The sequence below is a fragment of the Aedes albopictus genome, chromosome 3 (genome assembly GCF_035046485.1).
Source record: "Aedes albopictus strain Foshan chromosome 3, AalbF5, whole genome shotgun sequence".
Taxonomy (NCBI): Eukaryota; Metazoa; Arthropoda; class Insecta; order Diptera; family Culicidae; genus Aedes; species Aedes albopictus.
The window spans coordinates 156,063,658-156,084,317 of record NC_085138.1 but is presented as its reverse complement, the minus strand read 5'-3'; the positions used below and the strand labels follow the sequence as shown (position 1 = coordinate 156,084,317).

General features: G+C 39.4%; 1 protein-coding gene across 2 annotated transcripts in view; it reads left to right on the top strand.

The window, feature by feature from the left end:
* The window catches only part of LOC109422734 (muscle M-line assembly protein unc-89), an 88,409-nt gene extending 68,185 nt beyond the window's left edge, over positions 1 to 20,224 (top strand). The window contains exons 6-10 of one of the 2 annotated variants that reach the window (XM_062842303.1): positions 18,723 to 18,761; positions 18,994 to 19,253; positions 19,327 to 19,534; positions 19,657 to 19,980; positions 20,041 to 20,224. In XM_062842303.1, coding sequence (XP_062698287.1) covers positions 18,723 to 18,761; positions 18,994 to 19,253; positions 19,327 to 19,534; positions 19,657 to 19,854 — 705 coding nt within the window. In that variant the 3' untranslated portion in view covers positions 19,855 to 19,980; positions 20,041 to 20,224. The remainder of the gene's footprint in view (positions 1 to 18,722; positions 18,762 to 18,993; positions 19,254 to 19,326; positions 19,535 to 19,656; positions 19,981 to 20,040) is intronic. The other variant, XM_062842304.1, reaches the window with a different exon arrangement.
* Positions 20,225 to 20,660: the final 436 nt, after the last annotated feature.

Below are 20,660 nucleotides of genomic sequence, written 5' to 3'. Positions count from 1 at the left end.
CATCAGAGATTCTTTCTGAAGTCTCTTCGGCGTTTAATACAGCAGTTTCTTCAGGGATTAGTCCAGAAGTTTCTTCATGGTTTCCTCCAGGAGTTTCCGTAAGGTTCTTTCTGGAATTCCTTCGGCAATTCCTCCCGGAAATCATTCGGGAATTCCTTAGTGTAAATAGTGCGACCCATGGTGCGATCCGAATATCAAATTCGATAGCTTCTGAATCTTCTGAAAAAGTGTTTTCCATATATCCGTCAAAGCGAGTTGTAAAAATAAATATTAGCTCACTCAACAAAAACCTGCTATGTATTTCACTGGATTGCTCAACACATACTACAAATATTATACATATATAGTAGTTTTTATGCGAAATCATCATTGATTCATAGATTCTGTAATTATATTGGTCAGTCGATAGGGTAAGCATTATCCCTAGTGGGAAATGTGCGTGCGTTATCAATTACTGTCTGTTGACATCTTGAGGAACAAGACTCTAAACACTCTGGGAGATGCTCATTGTCAGACAAATACCACAAACTGATGTAAAAAAATTTAGATCACTCCCTGAAACCTTCTGAGTTCCCCTTGAACCTTGACACCACCTCCTTAAAGTCCCTTTACACGTCCCTGAAATACCTCTCCAACCCTAAAACCCCTTCAATCTGCTGGAACCCACTTTTTTCTGTTCGGGTGAGCCACTGCGACCAGTACTTAGATCTTTTGTGGCAAACCCACTTTCCCGGAATTCCATTTACCAGAGTAACATTTTCCGAAATGACCAGTTCCGAGAAATGAGGTATCAAGCAAGGTCATTAAGTTCCAAGGGCGAAGCCAGCTTTTCGGTCAGGGGGGGCAAGCACCCTTAGAAAATTTGTACCTACCAGCTTTTATAACAAAACGCAACACGATGAAATTGAATATAATAACATTATATATTAAAGCATTATTCAACCCTTCAGCAATCATGCTGTTGTATTATGTGGGATTCGTTGGAAAAAGCTCGCCTGTTCTACACAAATCTACGTGGTGCTGGTAGCGATGGCCAATTTCTGGAAGATTTGGGATTTTTATTTACTCGTGCATTATTTCAAAGATTGACATGATCTTTTTTAAGAAACTGAAAAATCACTGAAGAAATCACTTCAGGAATTCCCGGAGCAATTCTAGGAGGAATTTTTGAAAGTATACAATTATACATAGAGGAATTCATGGATAAATTCTGAAAGGAATCCCTGGAATAATTCCTAAAGGAATTCCTTTAGATGCATTCCTGAAGCAATTCCTGAAAAACTCTCTAGAGAAAATTCTGGAGAACTCTGGAGGAATTTCTTTAGAAGTTCCAGCGTAATTTCTTGGAAGAATCCTTGGAGGAATTTCTGGGAAAGTTCCTGGAGAAATTTGTGGAGAAATCCCTTAAGAAATCCCTGAGGCAATTCCTAGAGGAATATCTGGGAGAATTTCTGAAAAAAAATCCCCAGAGGTTTTACAGGAGGAATTGCTGACATAATTTCTGAAGAATGTTCAGAAGCCATTCCTAGATCAATTCCTGGAGAAATTCATGGAAGAGTTCCTGAAGAAATTCCTGTATACAATCCTGGATTCTATTTCTATTGTTTTTCCATTTCTGAAAAAAATCTCATGAAAAAAAAACCTGGAAAAACCTGAAAATCCTCGAAGGAATTCCTGAATGAATCCTTGGGGGAATCCTTGAAGAAATTTGTGGAAAAATCCCTGAAGGAATCCCCGAAGCAATTCCTGGAGAAATCTCTGGAGGAATTCCTGGAGAAATGCCTGGAGGAATCCATAAAAAATTAAGCAGGTATTCCTGGAAGAAAGTGTGAAGTAATCCCTAGAGGATTTCCTGAAAGAATCCTTAGAGGAATTTCTTAAGGATTTCCTGAGCAACCTCCCAGGAAAAATCCCCTGAGAAATTCGTAGAGGAATCCCTGAAGCAATTCCTAAAGTAATATCTGGAGAAATGCCTGAAGGAATACCGGAAAAATTCCTGACGGTATTCCTGGCGAATTTCCCGGAAAAATTTCTGAAGAAATCCCTAGAAGATTCCAATTCCTGGAAAAATTCATGGAGGAGTTCCTGGAGAAATTCCTGGATATAATCCTGGAGGAATTCCTGTGGTAATTAGAGCTATCCCTGAAAGAATGCCTGGACAAATCTCTAGCTAGAGGAATTCTTGAAACAATTACTGGATGAATTTCTAGAGGAATCTCTAGATGAATTTTGGGATAAATTTCTGGAAAAAAATCCTGGTGGAATTTCTAGAGGAATTTCTGGCGAAATCCTAGATTAATTCCTAGTGAAATTCCTGGAGGAATCCCTGAAGCAATTCCTGGGGTAATTTCTGGAGGAATTCGTCGAGAAGACGCTTGAAAAATTCCTGGATGAAATCCTGGAGGAAAGCTTTCATGAATTCATGGAGGAGTCCCAGGAAGATTTCCTGGAGCAATGCGAGGCGGAACTCCTGGAAGAACTCTTGGGGAATTCCTTGAGGAATTCCTGGAGCGATGCCTGGAAAATTATCTGAAGGAATTTCTGGAGGACTCGCTGAAAGAATTCCTAGAGAAATCTCTGGATTAATTCCTGGAAGAGTGCCTAGAAAAATTCACGATGAAATTCGTTTAGGAATCCCTGAAGCAATTCCTGGAAGAATCTCTGGAAGAACGCCTGGAGGTAGTCCTGAAGGAATTCTTGGAGAGATCCCTGGCAGATATCCTAGAGGAATGTCTTTAGGAAATCCTGGAGAAATCTTTAGAGGAACTCCTGGAGAAATCTCTAGAGGAATTCCTAGAGGAGTTTCTGGCGAAATTTCTGGAGGAATTTTTGGAGGAATTCCTGTAGAAATTTCTAGAGAAACCGCTGCAGTAATTCTCGGAGAAATTCCTGGATGAATTCGTTGGGTAATTCCTGAAGAAATCGCAGATGGAATTCTTGGAGAAATTCTTAAGGAATCCTTAGAAGAGTTCATGGGGGTTTCCCTGTACCAGTTCCTAAAGAAATCCCTACACGATTTCCTGAAAAACTCCAGAAGGAATCCCGGAAGCAATATCAAGAGGAATTCCTAAAGGAATCCCTATACAGTTCCTGGAGGAAGTTCTGAATTAATTCAAAGTATAGGAGGATCGTAGTAGTCAGTGCGCGCGGACGGTAGTTCAGATTTTTCTGTCACGTTTTTTTTTCGTTCTCGTGAATTATTTGTTCAGTAAAATCTTATTCCGCCGGCTAGGAAATCGTCTGTCACTTTTTCTTCGATGATACGTGGTGTTCCGTTCGGCCGATAGATTTGCAAAACGACTGGTAGTGCTTTGCCCAAGGATTTTTTTTTCAAGATTTCTGATAGTTTCCGCGAGTATTGTTTCAGTTCCGATCAGTTCCAGTTTTAACGATTAGTGTTGCTGCAGAGAAAGTATTGGAATTCCTGTCATGTGATTAATGAGACCTCCACGTGCTATTCGATTTGGCTGGTAAAAGAGTGCACATGCTGCTGTGAATATTTTTTATTAATGATTAAAGAAACAGTATCGCGGAATCAGATAAGTCGGCTTATGGAGTGAGTGTGATGAGAAACGGGCGGAAAAGGAAGAAAACAGAAGTGGCTATACCAGTGGCATTCGTCGTTGATTAAAACCTGGAACAAACATAAACCGTTCCCGTATGTTTTTGATCAGAGGTGGTTCTAATCACAGCGGTACTGGAATCCTTAATAACGGAGACCTGGTGAGAATGTTCCTATTTATTTTTGCATATATTTATCTGATAACAACCATTTAGCATGTATGCGTGAAGGGTGTGGGATCAGAACTTCTTCTCGTTTCAGAGAGCGAGTAATGGCGCTTAAGCCTAAGCTTTCGAGCTAGGACATGAGAAATAAATGCCTATGTCCCATCCCAGGAGAAAGAGCTTCAACGGAGTGACATTAACCTTCTTAGCAAAGTCACTCCCAACGTTTATACATCACTTTTATACCACATACTATACGGAGCGGCTGACGAGATGTCGCCGTTCTATGGTTTAGTTCAATTGTATTCAATGACGCTGCACAGTAGGCCTGGCCGCTTCAATACTTGTAATGCATTTATAATGCGTTGCAAGTATTGATAATGACAAGAAAAATGATAGAAGTAGTCGATTCTATCATTTTCCAGGATTCTTTCAATGAATGGCTGTGTATGTGTAGACTAGACTAGACTAGACTAGTATACAAGGAGGAATTCTTGAAGGAATCCAAAGAAGAGTTTCAGGAGGAATCTTTGGGGGATTTTTTTTCTAATAAGTTGTTCCAGAAAGAATCACAGAAGGAATTCTCGAGTTAAGCCCTGGAGAAATTCTTGGAGGAATCCCTGCATCAATTTGCAGAGGAATCCCTGGAGAAATTCGTGGAGAAATTCCTGGAGGAATCCCAGGAAGAATTCCTGAAGTGACCACAAATGAAGTTCTCGGAGAAATATTTAAGGAATCCTAAGAAGAGTTCGTGAAGAAACTCCTTGAGGAATCTCTTTAGCAGTTCCTGAAGGAATCCCTGCAGGAGTTCCTGAAGAAACCCCAGGAGGAATCTTGGTAGCAATTTCAAGAGACATTCCTACGGCAATCCCTAAACAGCCCCTGGAGGAAGTACTGGATTAATTTCTGGAGGAGCAGTCCTGAAAGGATTCCAAGAAGAACACTTGAAGGAATTCTAAAAAGAATTCCTGGGCAGTCTTGGAGCATTTAAAAAATCCCTAAAGTTGTTCCTGAAATAATCACAGAAGGAATTCCAGGGTCAATCTCTGGAGGAATTTTTGGAGGAATCACAGGATGAATTCCTGAAGAAACCCCAGAAGGAATCCTGGAAGCAATACCAACGGTAACTTCCAGTGAATCAAAATTCAACCATCGCGCAACAATAACGACAATGTCGCAACCTGAATTTGTGGCGACTTCCCAATGCGACATAGGTTTGTCTCAACTTGAACAGAATAGGACAAAGATCGGGCACCACGAGTTAAGAGATTTTTACGCCTTGCATTGTGATTTTCGAGAGGTAATTTCGAGTCGGTAAACACTGCAGTGCTGCTGAAGATGTATCATCAAAAAGTTTCGATTTTGGGTGAGTAATAATTGTTTAATCACGAGTTGAAAAGTACGCAACGAATTCAGCTTCCGTTTTGTCTGCAACAAAAAAATTCGAGATCATGTCATTATCTGTTACCAGTTGGGATAAAGAGTAATCGCCGCGCCTTCTTTGTTGCTTGTTTTGTACCTCTTTTTTCTGACAATTCTCTTCACTGGTAACTTCAAAGGAGGAAGTACTGGATTAATTCCTGGATGAGTTCTTGAAAGAATTTCAAGAGGAAGGAATTCCTGAAAGAATTCTATAAAATAAATATTTAAAATAATCCCTGGAGTTGTTCCTGAAAGAAACACAGAAGGAATCTTGCACCTAAAATTTCGAAAAATGCCCAGTATTACCTCCTTAATCAGTTGTTTTGGACTCCCAGAAGCTACGTTCAAAATTTGAGCAATAAAAATTAAGCCCAAGGGGGCGCTCAAAACGCTTGAAGTTTGTATGGAAAAACTTGGCCAAATGTATGCAGAAATTTTAGGTTTTCGAATTTTGTCGCTAGGTGGCGCTGTAAACGTTCAATAATCAAACCCTATGGTATTATTTTAGGTGACTATATGCCAAACAACTTTGTCGAAGACCGCAAAGTGTTCCAACGTCTGTGAAAAAAGTTATACCCTATGTTCGAACTTACCATAGAACATCTTTTTGTTTATTCAAATAAATCATCCTTAGGTATTGTGAATTTTGAACCCTGCCATGTTTATGGGTGGTAGATAACATGATATAGAAAAGAACTACTGAGAAGTACTTTGAAAAAATGTGTTAACTTTCAAGAAACTCAACGTGATCCTTAGGGTGCTCATCTTGCCCCGCCCTACCCTACATATATTTTGCTGATATTTTTACGAAACATAACATATGATGGCGATGAACGTTAACATCACAATTTTGTTTTACGAATTAAATTCAGTATTTCTTTAGAAATAGGGTAGGCAATTATGTCAACCAATGTAATTTTATTTAGTCAAGTTCTTTACTAATTTCTTCGGTATGCATTTTTTAGATATTTCCCATACTTTCTGAGAACTTCCCAAAAGAATTGCCGGATAAATTTCCATAAAAGTTTCTTATAAGAGTTGCCAAAGGAATTGAATCCAATTCCAAAATTGACAAAAAAAATTTCAAAGGAGTTGCCAAAGAAATGTCTATAGAACTTTGCGGAAGTATTAATTTTCGAAAAGGATTCTCAAAAACAAATCCGCTTGAGGAATTTCCCAAGAAATTACCGAACGATTTCAAAAAAAAAATGCTAACAGAGATATTCTCAAAGGAATTGTTGGAGAAAACGATTTCTGAAGGAATTTTAGGGAAAGAAAATCAAAAGGAATAGCTGAAGGAAGAAGAAATTTGCAGAAGGAATTTCCAAAGGTAATAACCGAAGAAGTTTCCAAAAGATTTGCCTGAGAAATTTTCAAAGCAACTGCTAATAAAATTCCCATAGAAATTTTTGAAGCGGATTTCCCAAAAGAGTCTAAATTGCATAAAAATTTCAAAATAATTTTAAAATATTGTTCCGACTGGATCATTTGGTCGAACGACATTTGGCCGAGATGTTCATTTGACCGAATACCGTTTGGCCGAAAAAGGTATGATTTACTTAAGTGACCATGCCATTATTTCCTATATCAGAATAACTCGTGAGAACAACTTATGATTAAAAGGAGCAAAAATCTCTGACAAAAATATTGTAAGCTTCAACGCCAACTTATCCTTTAATGGCAAAACTAGACAGAATAGCCTATGATTAAAAGAAGGCTATATTTATGATGCTTATATTGGCATCTAGAATGTTATCCAGAGTTTGTCGACGCCTCTAAATCCTTTTGATAATAATTTGGCCAAATGACATTCGGCCCAGGGTTCCTGATTTCCACTTTTTATCTTCTTCCACATGCGAAGACAGTCAGCAGCGAACGGTTGTCGCTTTAGTTTGTGTGCTTGCTTGTCAGCGACGACAGCAAACTCCGGCGAACGGTGGGAAGCCACACTTGGAAAGTACTCATTCGTCCACATTCGCATCGCAAACGATCGAGCGGTGATGCGATTCGTGAGTGATATTGTGCATGCGAATTTTTGATGTTCCCAAAGAATGTTTATTATTTTCTTTGCTAATCTAGCATTTCAACAACAATACACTTAAAATGTATGCATTACATACAAAAATTCTCTTCTAGTTATGATAATAGCCGCTTCGATTACTCACCAGCATTCTTCACCATTCACCATTCATTCATTCGCGTGCGATCCAAACTGCGACGAACGGCAACGAATATCCATGTCGAACAATTTGCCCATCGCTTCTCACTGGTGATGGGGTTGCATGTTTGATCATGACTATCTGTTTGCTGCATCTTTCTCGATTCGCTTCAGCAAAGAGGAGTGAATATGAATAGAAAGAGGCGAATATACCGATCCTTGATTCGGCCAAATGACCGGACACCGTTCCCACTAATCTGCGGCATGTCAGGTGTAAGTGTTTGATAACATTGGCAATGGAAAAGTTAAATCAATACAACGTTTCAAATTTTCCCAAAAACCCAGCATCATTTTACTATGAAATTGAGTACGGATTAAGGTGGCCCACACTTATACGAAAAACAAAAATTTCGAAAAATGCCAAGTCTTACCTCTTAAATCAGTTGTTTTGGACGCCCAGAAGCTACGTTCAAAATTTGAGTAAAATCGGTTGAGCCTAAGGGGGCGCTCAAAACGCTTGAAGTTTGTTTGGGAAAACTTGGCCAAATGTATGCATAAATTTTAAGATTTCAAATTTTGCCGCTAGGTGGCGCTTTAAGCGTTCAATTATCAAACCCTTTGGTATTATTGTAGGTGACTATATGCCAAACAACTTTGTCGAAGACCGCAAAGTGATCCAACGTCTGTGAAAAAAGTTATACCCAAGGTAAAGTGAGGATAAACTTTATTGTTGTTTTTCCAATACATGTAAAGGAATAATATCAATAATGAAATCTCAATACTTTGCCTCACTTTGCCTAGGGTATAACTTTTTTCACAGCCATCGGATCACTTCGCGGTCTTCGACAAAGTTGTTTGGCATATAGTCATCTACTATAAAACCAAAGGGTTTGCTTATTGAACGCTTACAGCACTACCTAGCGACAAAATTCGAAAACTTAAAATTTATGCATACATTTGGCCAAGTTTTCCCAAACAAACTTCAAGCATTTTGAGCGCCCCCTTAGGCTCAACCGATTTTACTCAAATTTTGAACGTAGCTTCTGGGAGTCCAAAACAACTGATGCAGCAGGTAACATTTATTAATGTTGGATTAGGAATAGTAAAAACTACTCCCTTCCAATTTTTATTTTTCAACAAAACATTCTTTTCCTTTAACAAAGTGTCGACTGATGCAACTTCGTGGCCCTTGTTTGGGGATCCCTGTTCAGCGCAAGCTTTGGTAACGTTTTCTTTTTGGTTTAGAGGATCGCCGACGCTTGTGTGTCACAACGTTGGAATCAGATGACGTGCTTGATCCATTGTCTTCGATATCGGTCCAATCTTTGTTGTTCTGTTGTCTGCGGTCTTCAGGTCTAGGTTCGTTTGTATCAGTTGACGTCTTTAGAAGGAAAATCGATTGGATTGAACAGCTCGTCGGATGTCGCTTCAGCTGATACACGTCTGTGTATCAGTGGCGTCTCGTAACCTCACTTTTTACCTGTTCAACGACCCTAAAACTTGAAAAAGCGGAGAATTCAGGTTCTGAATCAAATTGAAAATGGATGGAAACGGCTATTCTCGTCCAAGGAGAATCCATTTTACTAAGGTGGCGCAGATAAACATTGCAAACCACTGGTTGTCTCTTCCATTCTTCTGGTGTTCTTATGGAACTGAAATAGTGACGTCACTATTTTAGTTGCATAAGAACACCAGAAGAGTGGAAGAGACAACCAGTGGTTTGCAATGTTTATCTGCGCCACCTTAGTAAAATGTATTCTCCTTGATTCTCGTCAATCCCTACAAGTTACATGTTAATTTGTTGAGAAAATACAAGAAGTTACATTTGTTGAACAGGTAGATTTGAGGTTAGGGAATCGCCACTGCTGTGTATAGCTTTAGTTGGTGTGCTGGAACCCGCACAGTTCTGGTCGATGTGGGCCGGTTTGTTGCTTGGATGGTATAATTTGGGTTGATTGTTGTAGGAAACCATCGTCCTTTCTTCTTCGATAGTGATGAATGATGGAATGACACGAATCAAACGCATTCTCAACACTCGCACACCGTTCGAAATTCCGGAGAAATAGTGTTTCCACGCATCATTGCGTATAGAAATTACCTCCCCTGATAATGGAATTATCCATTGACCGAGGGAGATCGTGTATTCGTACGGTCACGAAATCACAATCGACGTAAACGGGGATGCGAAATTCTTTTCCGGCACAAAGCATTGTCCGTTTGCAATTGTTCTCCACTTGGTAGCGCGAGACAATTTCATGATTCTTCATTTCGATGAACACACAGTTGCGGTGGTGATGCATTTGAATGCTTTAAACATCGGGATATTGAAGTTTAATTTCTTCCTCCAAAAACTGCTGAACCTTTTTCACACCCGGGCGAACTGGCAGAACGGTAAAATCAACTACGAGGGTGTTTTTTCTTGCACCACACATGATTACTTTGTAAGCGAAGCGAGAGCCCACTGGCGTAACTAGGATTTTTTCCTGGAGGGGGCCCAGGGGGGGCCTGACTTGAGATGAATTTTAAGCGGGATGGGCGCCCGATATGTGAATATGCAAATCAGTATTGTAGTTTTAAGTAATCAAAATGACTGTTTCAGATTTGTTCATAGTTTTGTAAACTATATGAGAACGAACAATTCCTCCAAGATTTTTTTCCATAGCCTAATTCAGTGATTCCATCTTGGCTTCTTCCAGAAATTCAATCAAGAATAGGCTCCTAAAGTCCTATTGGGATTCTTGTTTTAAACCACAATATATGGTTCAAGAGTACATATTTACTCATTTTTTGACGTTTTTATTAACCGTAGTTGAAAATATATAGTTTTTTTTAGCCTTTTGTCTCGTCCCTAGCTTATAACACATACTTTGAGTGATTTTTTTTTCACCGTGTATGTCAGATAGGAACATTTTTGAAATCCCAGTGCGAAAAATGTCGAGCTCAGTCACACAAGGTAGACCTCAAATGTCAAAGTAGAACTATTTACCATTTTACTTATTTCGAATTTTCTCATTATTCCTTTGTTTTTCAAGTTCGAGTAAAATACAATTCCGATTAGAATACCATGCTTGATCGTATTATTTAATATAATCGAGATTTCGTCTTAAATTTTAGGACCCTATTCATCTAGGGATTCCACTAGACATTTTTTCGGGGATTTGTCCTGGGATATCTTTAGAGGTTCCTCCAGTAATTGTTCCAGTACTTTTTTCGAAGTTTCCTTCAGGAATTTCTCCTGGTATTCAGAGATTTCTACAGGGATATCTCCATATATGCCTTCCAAAATTCCACTATAGATTGCTCCAATAATTACATCTGGAATGATTCGAAGTAATTCTGCAGGAATGTATTCCAGAAATTCTTTTAGAAAATTTTGCTTAGATTCTTAAAAAACACTCCAAGAATTGCTTGAAAAATTTGTACAAAAAAACCTTTAGGGTTCCTAGTTTTTTGTTTTTTTTTATGTGTATTAACGATATTTTTAGCCCTAGACTAGTTCATCTCGGGACCCACGCTTTACTTCCCTTCCGAAGTAAGAACTCACAATTTGCGAGTTTGTCGGGAGTGGGATTCGATCCCAGGTCCTCGGCGTGATAGTCAAGTGTTCTAACCATCCCACCAGGTCCGCTCCACTAGGGATCCTAGTATTCCTTCAACAATTACTGCAGACATTTATTTCTTCATTTTTTTATCCAGGAATATTCCTACAAAAATTCTTCCAGGTATTTGCTAAGAAAGCTCTCCTGAGATTCCATAAAGAGTTCATAATGGGGCTTGCTTCCGGGATTCCTCATCGGGTTTCTTCAGAAATTACTTCAAGAGTTCCTCCAGGGATTCACCGGAAATTTCTTCTGTTATTCTTACAAAAACGAATTCCGAGATTATTTTAAACATTTCTAGAGGAACTCTTATTGGGATTCCTTCAGAAACTCCCGCAGGAATTAATCCAGGATTTCACGATTTCCTCAGGAATTTCAGCGGTTTCTTCAGTATTTCCCCTGAGAATTCTTCAGAAAATCCTCTTGGAATTCCCTCAGAAATCGAACTTTGTATTTCATCAGGAATGAATCTTGAGATTCCTCCAGGAACTCCTTCTGAAATTCCTCCCGGATTTTTTTTTTTCAAGAATTATTCCAGGTATTCCTCCTGGCATGCCTCTAAGATTTCATTCAGGCATTTCTCCAGAGACTTCTGCAAGAGTTCTACCAAGAATTTCTCCAGGTATTACCCCAGGTATTTCCTCAGGAATTACTTCAGGAATTTATTCAAGTTTGGATCCAGGAATTCTTCCATGAATTCCTCCGAAAATTCTTCCAGGAATTTCTTCTCTAGGGTTTTCTCTGCACATTCCTCCGGGATTTATTTCATGGATCCCTCCAGGAATACCACTGATGATTCCTGCAGTAATTCCTTCAGAAAATCCTCCTGGAACTCCACCAGAAATTCCTTTCTGAATTCCTCTAAAAATTTCTCCAGGAATTCCTTCAGAAATTTCTCCATTGATTCCTTCCAGAATTCCTCTAGATATTCTTCCAGGAATTCATTCAGGGATTCTCAAGATATTCATTTAGGGATTCCTCCTGCAGTTCTTCTATGAATAGTTCCACGGATTTTCCCCAAGATTTCCTATAGAGATTTGTCCCAGGAATTCCTCCTGAGGTTTCAGGGATTCCCCCAGGTTTTTCTGCAAGAATTCCCCCAGGGATTCTTCCAAGTAATTCTCTAGAAATTTCTCTAAGGATGCCTCCTGGAATTTCTCAAGAGGTTACTTAAGTATTACCCCAAGAATCCCTTCGGAAAGTCCTCCAGGAATTGATCCAGGAACTCCCATAGGAATTCCTTCAGAAATTACTACCGCAATTCCTTCAGGAATTCCTTCTGGAATTCCTCCAAAAATTCCTCTAGGAATTCCTCTAGAAATTTCTCTTGGATTTTCTTCAGAAATTTCTTTTGGAATTTCTTCAGAAATTCCTCCATTAACTGCTTCCAGAACTTCTCTCGAGATTTCTCCAGGAATTCATTCAAGAATTCTTCCAGGGATAGTTCCAAGGAATTTCCATAAAAATTCCTTTACAGATTAATCCAGGAACTCTTCCTGGGATTCCGCAAGGAGTTTATCCAGAACTTCCTGCAGGAATTTGTCCAGAACTTTCCAGGCATTCCTCCTGAGGTTTCTCCAGAAATTGCTTCAGGGATTCCTCCAGGGATTTTTCAAAGAATTCTCCGAGGGATTCTTCCAAGAATTTCTCTAGAAATTTCTCTAAGGATTCCGCTAGGAATTTTTCAAGAGGTTTCTTTAGAAATTTCTCCTGGGAGTTTCTGCATTGACTCATCCCGGGATTTCTCCAGCAATTCATCTAGAGATTGCTTCGGGAGTTCTTCTAAAAACTCCAAACTCCACTAGATTGCTCCCAGAATTCTTCTGAAAACTCCACCAGGAACTCAACTAGAAATGTATCCAGAGATTATCCAGGCATTAGTCCAGGAATTTCTCCAGGGATTTTTTAAGGAAATTCCCCAGGGTATCCTCCAGGGATTTCTTAAGGAATTTCTCGAGATTCCTCCAGGAATTGATACAGGCATGTCTCCAGGAATTTATCCAGGGGTTACTCCAGGCATTCCTCCAGAAGTTCCTCCAGAGGTTTCTATAGGGATTCCTCCAGGCATTAATCCAGGATTCCTTCAGAAATTACTACCACAATTTCTCCAAGAATTTATCTAGAAAATCCTCCAGGGATTCATTTAGAAATTACCCCTAGAATTCCTCCCGGAGTTTATCCAAGAAATATTCCAATAATTCTTCCTGGGATTCCTGAATGATTTCTTCCTGAGATATCTCTAGGAATTCCTTCAAATATTTTTTCAGGAATCCTCTAGGAAATCCTCAAGGAATTCTTTTAAAAATTTTCCCACAAATTCTTTCTGGAATTTATTCAAGAATTATTCCAGGTATTCCTCCTGGCATTCTTCCAGGATTTCATCCAGGCATTTCTCCAGGGACTCCTCCAGGAGTTCTACCACGAATTTCACCAAAAATTACCCCAGGTTTTTCTTCAGTAATACTTTCGGTAGTTTATTCAGGAATGGATCCAGGAATTCCTCCAGGAATTTCTTCAGAAATTCGTACAGCAATTCCTTCAGGAATTGTTCCAGGAATTCCTCCAGAAATCCTTCCAGGGTTTCCCCTAAGAATTAATCCAGGAATTTCTTCTCCGAGATTTCCTCGACACATTCCTCCAGGAATTATTTCATGGATTCCTCCAGAAATTCCTCCGATGATTTCTCCAGTAATTCTTCCAGAAATTCTTTCTGAAGTTGCTCCTGTAAGCCCTCCAGAAATTCCTCTGGAAATTTCTCCTGGAACTCCATTAGAAATTCCTCTCAGAATTCCTCTAGGAATTTCTCTACGAATTTCTTTAGGAATTTCTCTATGAATATATTCAGAAATTTCTCCATGGATTGCTTCCAGAATTTCTCTAGAGATTCTTCCAAATTCATTGAAGGATTCCTCAAAGAATTGATTAATTGATTCCTGGAATTCATCCATGAATAGTTCCATGGAATTTCCCCAAGATTTCCTATAAAGATTTGTCCAGAAATTCCTCCTGAAATTCCACCTGGAGCTTGTCCGGAAGTTCCTCCAGGAATCCCTCCTAAGGTTCCTCCAGAAATTTGTTTCAGGGATTTCTCCAGGGATTCTTTCAAGAACTTTTGTAGAAATTTCTTTAGGGATTTTACGGGAGTTCCTTTTGAAGTTTTTTCAGAAATACTCCAGGAATTCCTTCAGAAAGTCCTTCAGGAATTCATATAGGAATTCCTTCAGGAATTCCTCTGGGAATTACTCAGAAATTACTACCGCAGTGTCTCCAGGGGCTCCTCAAGAAATTCCACCAAGATTTACCGTAGGGGAAAAGCGGGTAACACCGTCAGGGGGGGTAAGCCCGTCACCCCAATGATTTTACCAGAAAACAGTTATTTAGTAGCTTTTTGGCCACACGCCTTATTTGTTTTTAGCATTTTGACTCTTTCGAGACAAATGATACCAAAATTGATCTGTCAAACTCGAAGAAAATAAACAAAACAAACGCTCGCGTCATAGTACCGACGGCGGATGTAATATTTCGTCGGTAGAATTTAGCTTCTGGAATACAAAAGAAGTGCAAAAATTAACTTTCATCAATTATGTATTCTCTTCTGTGCTATTCTTTAGTGCCAAGATTCATTGAATGGTTAGTTTCAACAATTATTCAGAAATTACGGTGTAATTTAAGAAAAGTGGCCTTTTCGGGTAAGCCCGTCACTCATCGGTGGGGGTAACACCGTCATGCTCTTCGGATCACCAGATGTTTGTTGAACTGGCTAGGCGTTTCTATTATTGAGGGATTTACACAAAAGTGCACGCGGCCTATCGCTTCCGAAAGGTACAGCCGCGGTTTGCACTTCCAGTTTACTTCATGCTTATGGGAAATAACATTGCGGCATTTCCTACGGTGCGGCTGTTCCTTTCGAAAACGATAGACCGCGTGAACTTTTGTGCAAAGCCCCTTTTTTGAAACATTTGAACGACCGCGCGGTGTTTACGTTTCAAGAAATCTGACAATAGATACCACGCAACTACAAACTGATGACCAGCTAGGGAAATTTCTATAGGGGTCGCCCATAAATGACGTAGCATTTTATGGGGAGGGAGAGGGGTTTGGGGTTGTGAGTTGAAGTCTCGAATTATGCTACTAGCTATGTATTACGTATTGGAAAATAGACTACAAGGGGTAGAAGGGGGTGTCAAAAATCGTAAAAAAATGCTACGTCATTTATGGACGACCCCATATGGGTTTCTCCTGGGATTCCTGCGGGTTTTTTTTTTCTAAGGCTTCTTTCAGTATTTCCTACGGTTTATCCAACTAAATCTACTAGGATTTCTCCAGGAGTTCCTGATTGGACTCTTCCTGTTCCTTCTGGACCTTCTAAGGGCATAATTTGTGGATTGTTTTTTCAGCGGTTGCAAATTCACTGCGCCGCCTAGTGGCAGAATTCTGAAACACCTGTCCCGTTTTATGTAAGTCTATGTCATACTGATCAGCTTTGCCGAAGACACCAAATCATTGGATTCTGAGATATGAGGTTTGGAAAATTTACATGTTCACTAGCGCCAGCCAGTGGAGGAATTTCGAACTTTGTAACTTATCATCTGTAAGTTATTAGCGTATCCAATATTTTTTCCGAAGACACTATTTCTAATTATCAGGGTCTTGAGCTGTCGCATATCGTAAGGTTTGCTTGACAGCCTGATATGGTTCCTGTAGTGCAATTTATCATCTAACTGTTGGTGCCACCTCTGGCGGTCAAGTTACCATCTAATCATATGAACCAAAGTTCTAAATGGTAGATCTTTTCAAACCCTAAAACTTTGCCGAAGAAAGTATTGCGCTATCTCATAACACACCCGAGATAATTGGCCACACCCCCAAAAAGCCCAAATCCCATAAGCTTAGTCTCCTTTTAAAAGCGGATTCCAATTGCGCCCCCCGACCAGTGATTTAACAAGAGTATCGACTGTAGAATGATTGGTAAACAATTACCGCACTTTAAAAATGTATTGAAAATATTTTAAAATTGAAATCTTCAAAAGTGTCAATATAAAAATATATGTGATGGACTTACCCGCACTGAATTAAAAACATCGATATTCATTATGGTTGTGTTATGTGCATTGTTCGCCAGAATTAACATAATTTGACAATTCCAATGCACAAGTCTTATAAAAAACTAAGGAATCAAATATTCTGCGTACTGAAAATATCAATTTTCGTCTTAAATTTATTTTAAAAAATCCAAATGCATAAGGTGACGGGGTTACCCCTTCCTCCCCTAGGTATTTCTTCAGAAATTCCTATAGGAATTTCTTCAGAAATTAATCCAGGAATCCCTCCACGAATTTCTGCAGGAAATCCTTTAGAGATTGCTTCCGATATTCTTTCAAGAGATTCTTCAGGAAATTCTATAGGAATTTTTCCAAGGGATTCCTCCGGAAATTCTTTCAGGTTTCCTCTAGGAATAAATCCATAAATTTCAACTCCAGGGATTCCTCTAGAAATCCGTCCAGGAGTTTTTTCACGGGTTCTTCTAGAAATTCCACCAGGAATTCCTCCAAGAATATACCAGAAATTCCTGCAGGGATTCCTCTAAGGATTCTTCCGTGAGGTTCCTCCAAGAATTCCTCCTGGAATTCCTCCAGAAATTCCTCTGGGAATTCTTCTAGAAATTTATCTTGGAATTTCATCAGAAATTTCTCTAATGCTCCAGGCATTACTCCAGGAACTTCTCCAGGGATGCCTCCTTCAGAAATTTATCCATTAACTTTGGAGCCAAGGGCTGAAAGTCTCTTTAAAAAAGACAAATCAATCAATCAATCCATTAACTTTTCCAGGGAATCCGCCAGGAATTTGTCCAAAAAATTTTCAAGGATTTCCTCCAGAAATCCATCTTGGAATTGCTGAGAAAATTAGCTTTCACAAAAAATGTGCCTATGATGCTTCGTTCTATGATTTTTCAAAGTAGGTGGTGTCTGTGGAAAATATTTGATTTTCACTGGAGTTTTCCGGAAAATTAGGCGACCCTGATTTTTTTCAATTTAGTTTTTCAAATATATATGATCCCTACCTAACCTTCAGAAACTTCATACCAATTTGAACGATAATAAAAAAAAAACCCTAATGCTCTAGGCATTAGTCCAGGAACTTTTCCAGAGATTCCGCATGGAATTTTTCCAGAAGATTCTCCCGGATATCCTCCAGAAATACATCTAGGAACTCCTCCTGTGATTTCTTGAAGAATTCCTCTAAGGATTCCTCCAGGAATGCATCCAGAAATTCCTTCAAGGATTCATCTAAAAAATTTTCTAGTAATTTCTACAGGGATTTGTGATGCGGATTCTTCAGATTTTTTTTCCTGAAATTCCTGAGATTCCTCCAGGAATTCATCCAGGAATTCCTTCAGGCATACTTTCACAAATTACTCCAGGGATTCCTGCTCCGAGAATTGTTGTAATGATTTCTTCCGAAATTTCTCTCGGGATTTTTTTTTAACTTTATTCAGCGGTTAGTTAAAAAAATACAGTATTCCGTTCATAATGTTTTTCAGGGATTCACCCCAGGGTTTTTTTAGGATTACTTGTAGATTTTTTGAATACTATGAAGGATTTCTAGAGGAATTCCTCCAGCGATTTGTATTGAAATTCTTTTAGATAATTTTAGAGGGACATAGAAGCCAAGAAATTCTCCAAGAGGTCATCCAGGAATTCTTTCACAATTATCTCATGTATACCAAGTCTTTTACAAGTCCAATCATGAATACCTTCAAACTTACGATTACATCTTGCAGCACCAGCTTTTAAATATATTAAAACTTCCTCAATGACCATTTGAATTTGTGCATTGTTTGATAGACGCAAAAATACCCCTGGCCCACGAAATAAAAGAAATTAATAGTGACCAGCTAGAAATCACCTTCAGCATGGTTTTAATGAATACACTCGCGTTTACGCTTCAGCTACGTACATCTATTCTCACTAGGAATTCACAAACTTTTGCTGGAATTCTATTGCAAATACAACCAGAGTTTTTTCCCACATGATACTTGATATCCATAAAGAATCACTTAACCATATTTTGCAGTAATGCTGCTAGAAAATTCAAAGATTCTTAAAGATACCCATCCAGGAATTCCTAGAAATTATCATTTAGATTGAATTTCTCAGCGATTTAAAAAAGAAGATGTACAAAGTATTGCTTTTTATATAATTCTGATTATATAATATTTCCAAACAAAACTAACTAATTACATATACCATTTTGGACAATGATCTTGTAAAGAGTGACAAGTTGAGAATTGTCTCCAATAACTGCCAATTTAAACACATATTATGCCAAATAAATTTCTATTACTGTACGTGCAGTTGAAACCCGGAATTTTAGACTAGCGAAGTTGGATTTTTCTCCAAATCCGTGCGTCGGACCTAACTTCGGAAGTGGTGCACTGTATAGCTTTTTGCTTGATTTTGAGAAAAATCCAACTTCGCTAGTCGAAAACTCCGATTTTCAACTAAATTGAGAATATAGATCTATGTTTGTCACTATGACAGTGGTTTTCAGATTTTTTCTAATTTCCATATATAAAGTCATAAAAAATTTCTGGGGGGGGGCCTGGCGGATTGTGGGGAGGAGGGGGGGGGGTGGCACCGCTGGTCTCCCCTCTAGTTACGCCAAGAGAATGCTGAATGAGAAAGACAGTTCGCAAACCTAGAGAACAGGAGCATCGTGACATAGACACACATTTAATACATAATTTTAGCAATGTAGTATGTATAAGATATTCGATTCCATGAATTATCGACATGCCTTCTATTTTTCAATCGCAGAGCTTAACGGACGATGACTTCTATTTGAAAGAACCACAGGTAAATGTGTTTTAGGTTAAAGGGTGCTCGATTTGTTTAGATTCTCTGCAAAAGAACTAAAGGACATGTCCAACAGGGAATATCGGTGTGCTGAAATCTGTACAGAATCAGATCATTGTGTGTGGCATTGGTGTTTTAAAGTAGAATAGAGTCATAGAATATAGCATCAAAGTTGTGTGAAAACAGCATAATGACCGCTTTCTTATTACCTCAATTCGTACTACTTTTTCAGGGCATTACGGACATTGCACCGCGTCGCACAGCCGAGGCACCGAATCAGAAGGAAAGCTCACCTGAGCTGGAACCCGAGGAAGAGGAAGAAGAAGAGGAAGAGGACGAGGAGAAAAAGGCCGAGAAGGCCGCCAAACGGTTGAACCGTGAAGTGAACATGCTATCGGCTCGATTGATTCGACTGAAGGAGAAGGAAGAGGAGCGGCATGCCGAACGGCAGGCCCTCAAATACGCCATGAAGACTAACCAGTATGCTCTGAAGTATGTTTCGGGGACTTTTCGTTAAGTTTTATGTCACATTTTCTGATGATAATTGCGTCTTTTCACCGTACAGAAACGAGCTCAAGAAGTACAAGAAACTGCAGAAGGAAGTCGAAAAAATGGCTGCAATGATGAAGATGGAAGACGAGGACGAGGATGGCGAGGAGGCCAAGGAACCTCCACCGGAGGAACCCGAGGAAGAGGAGGAAGAGGAATCTGAGGAGGAAAGCGAATCGGAATCCGAATCGGAAAGTGATAACGAGAGTGCGAACGAAGCAGAGGTAAGTCCACCTCAAATCTTCTTCGGGGTAAACAGTTTTGTCTCGAAATTCAACTAAAGTATTCAAACTTTTGAAGCAATCCAGTCTCTAGTCCAATCATGATTTTGCTCTCCCTATCGCAGGACGCCCCGGACGAGAAGAAGAAGGCCAACCTGGAACCACGGGTAAAACGGCACGAGAACCGGTTAGCTTCCCTCAAGAAGGGCAACTACTTCCTGCAGGCCAACGTTGACCGGATCAAGGACGAAATCAACAAAACGCGAGAGATGTGTTGCACGCTACAGTCCGATTTGGACTCTGTTATTGCTGATTTAGGATAATCTTACACTTAATTCACCTTATTATGGACAACATTTGAACGCAGCTTAACCGATTTATTCACTAAACTCACTGTATTTACCGATGTCATGTTCAAGTGCAATTTGTACCATTCTATAGCTACACACGTAAGTTTGCTTAATCCACAAGATTTCCGATTCAAATCAATAACGACTTCTAATTTTTAGAAACCATTACAACCCAACAAAAACGCCCGGCCCCTGCCCTGGCCCTGAATGGAAGAGCATCGAAGCCGGTCGTTCTACTGGCAGGCACCCGCAAATCAAAGATGAGTATTTATTTTAGCTGTATTTTTGCAATCGAAAATGAATAAAACCAACATACCTGAAGCGTAAACTTGTCGAGGGACGATCCTGTGCTGTGTTTTCACTTTATTTCACTCACAAATCACCGAAATATATCACAAAATTCACTGCTGCAGAAAGATTGTGTGACGATTTTGTATGAACGCGAAACTTTGTTTTGTTTGGATAAACAAACTGCCCGATCGAAAAAAGAAAGCGGACGAGAGGAAAAAGAAAATCGATGATGATGACTGCCGGAGGGGCCCATGCAGCACAAATCAGTTTGTTTTGGCTTTTTGGCCAGGGTCAAATCGTGATTCGAAAGGGGGAAAGCAGGAGAATGCTGGAGCTCGATTTGAATAGGTCCTAAGTGACAAAATTATACAAATCGTGTTTGTTTTTGCTTTAAATAGAGAGTTTGTTGTTCTACAGTCCCGATTTGTTCGTTGGCGGCTCGTTAGATGGGCTGTCTCGATGGTTGAATGTTCGCTGGTTGGGGCAAA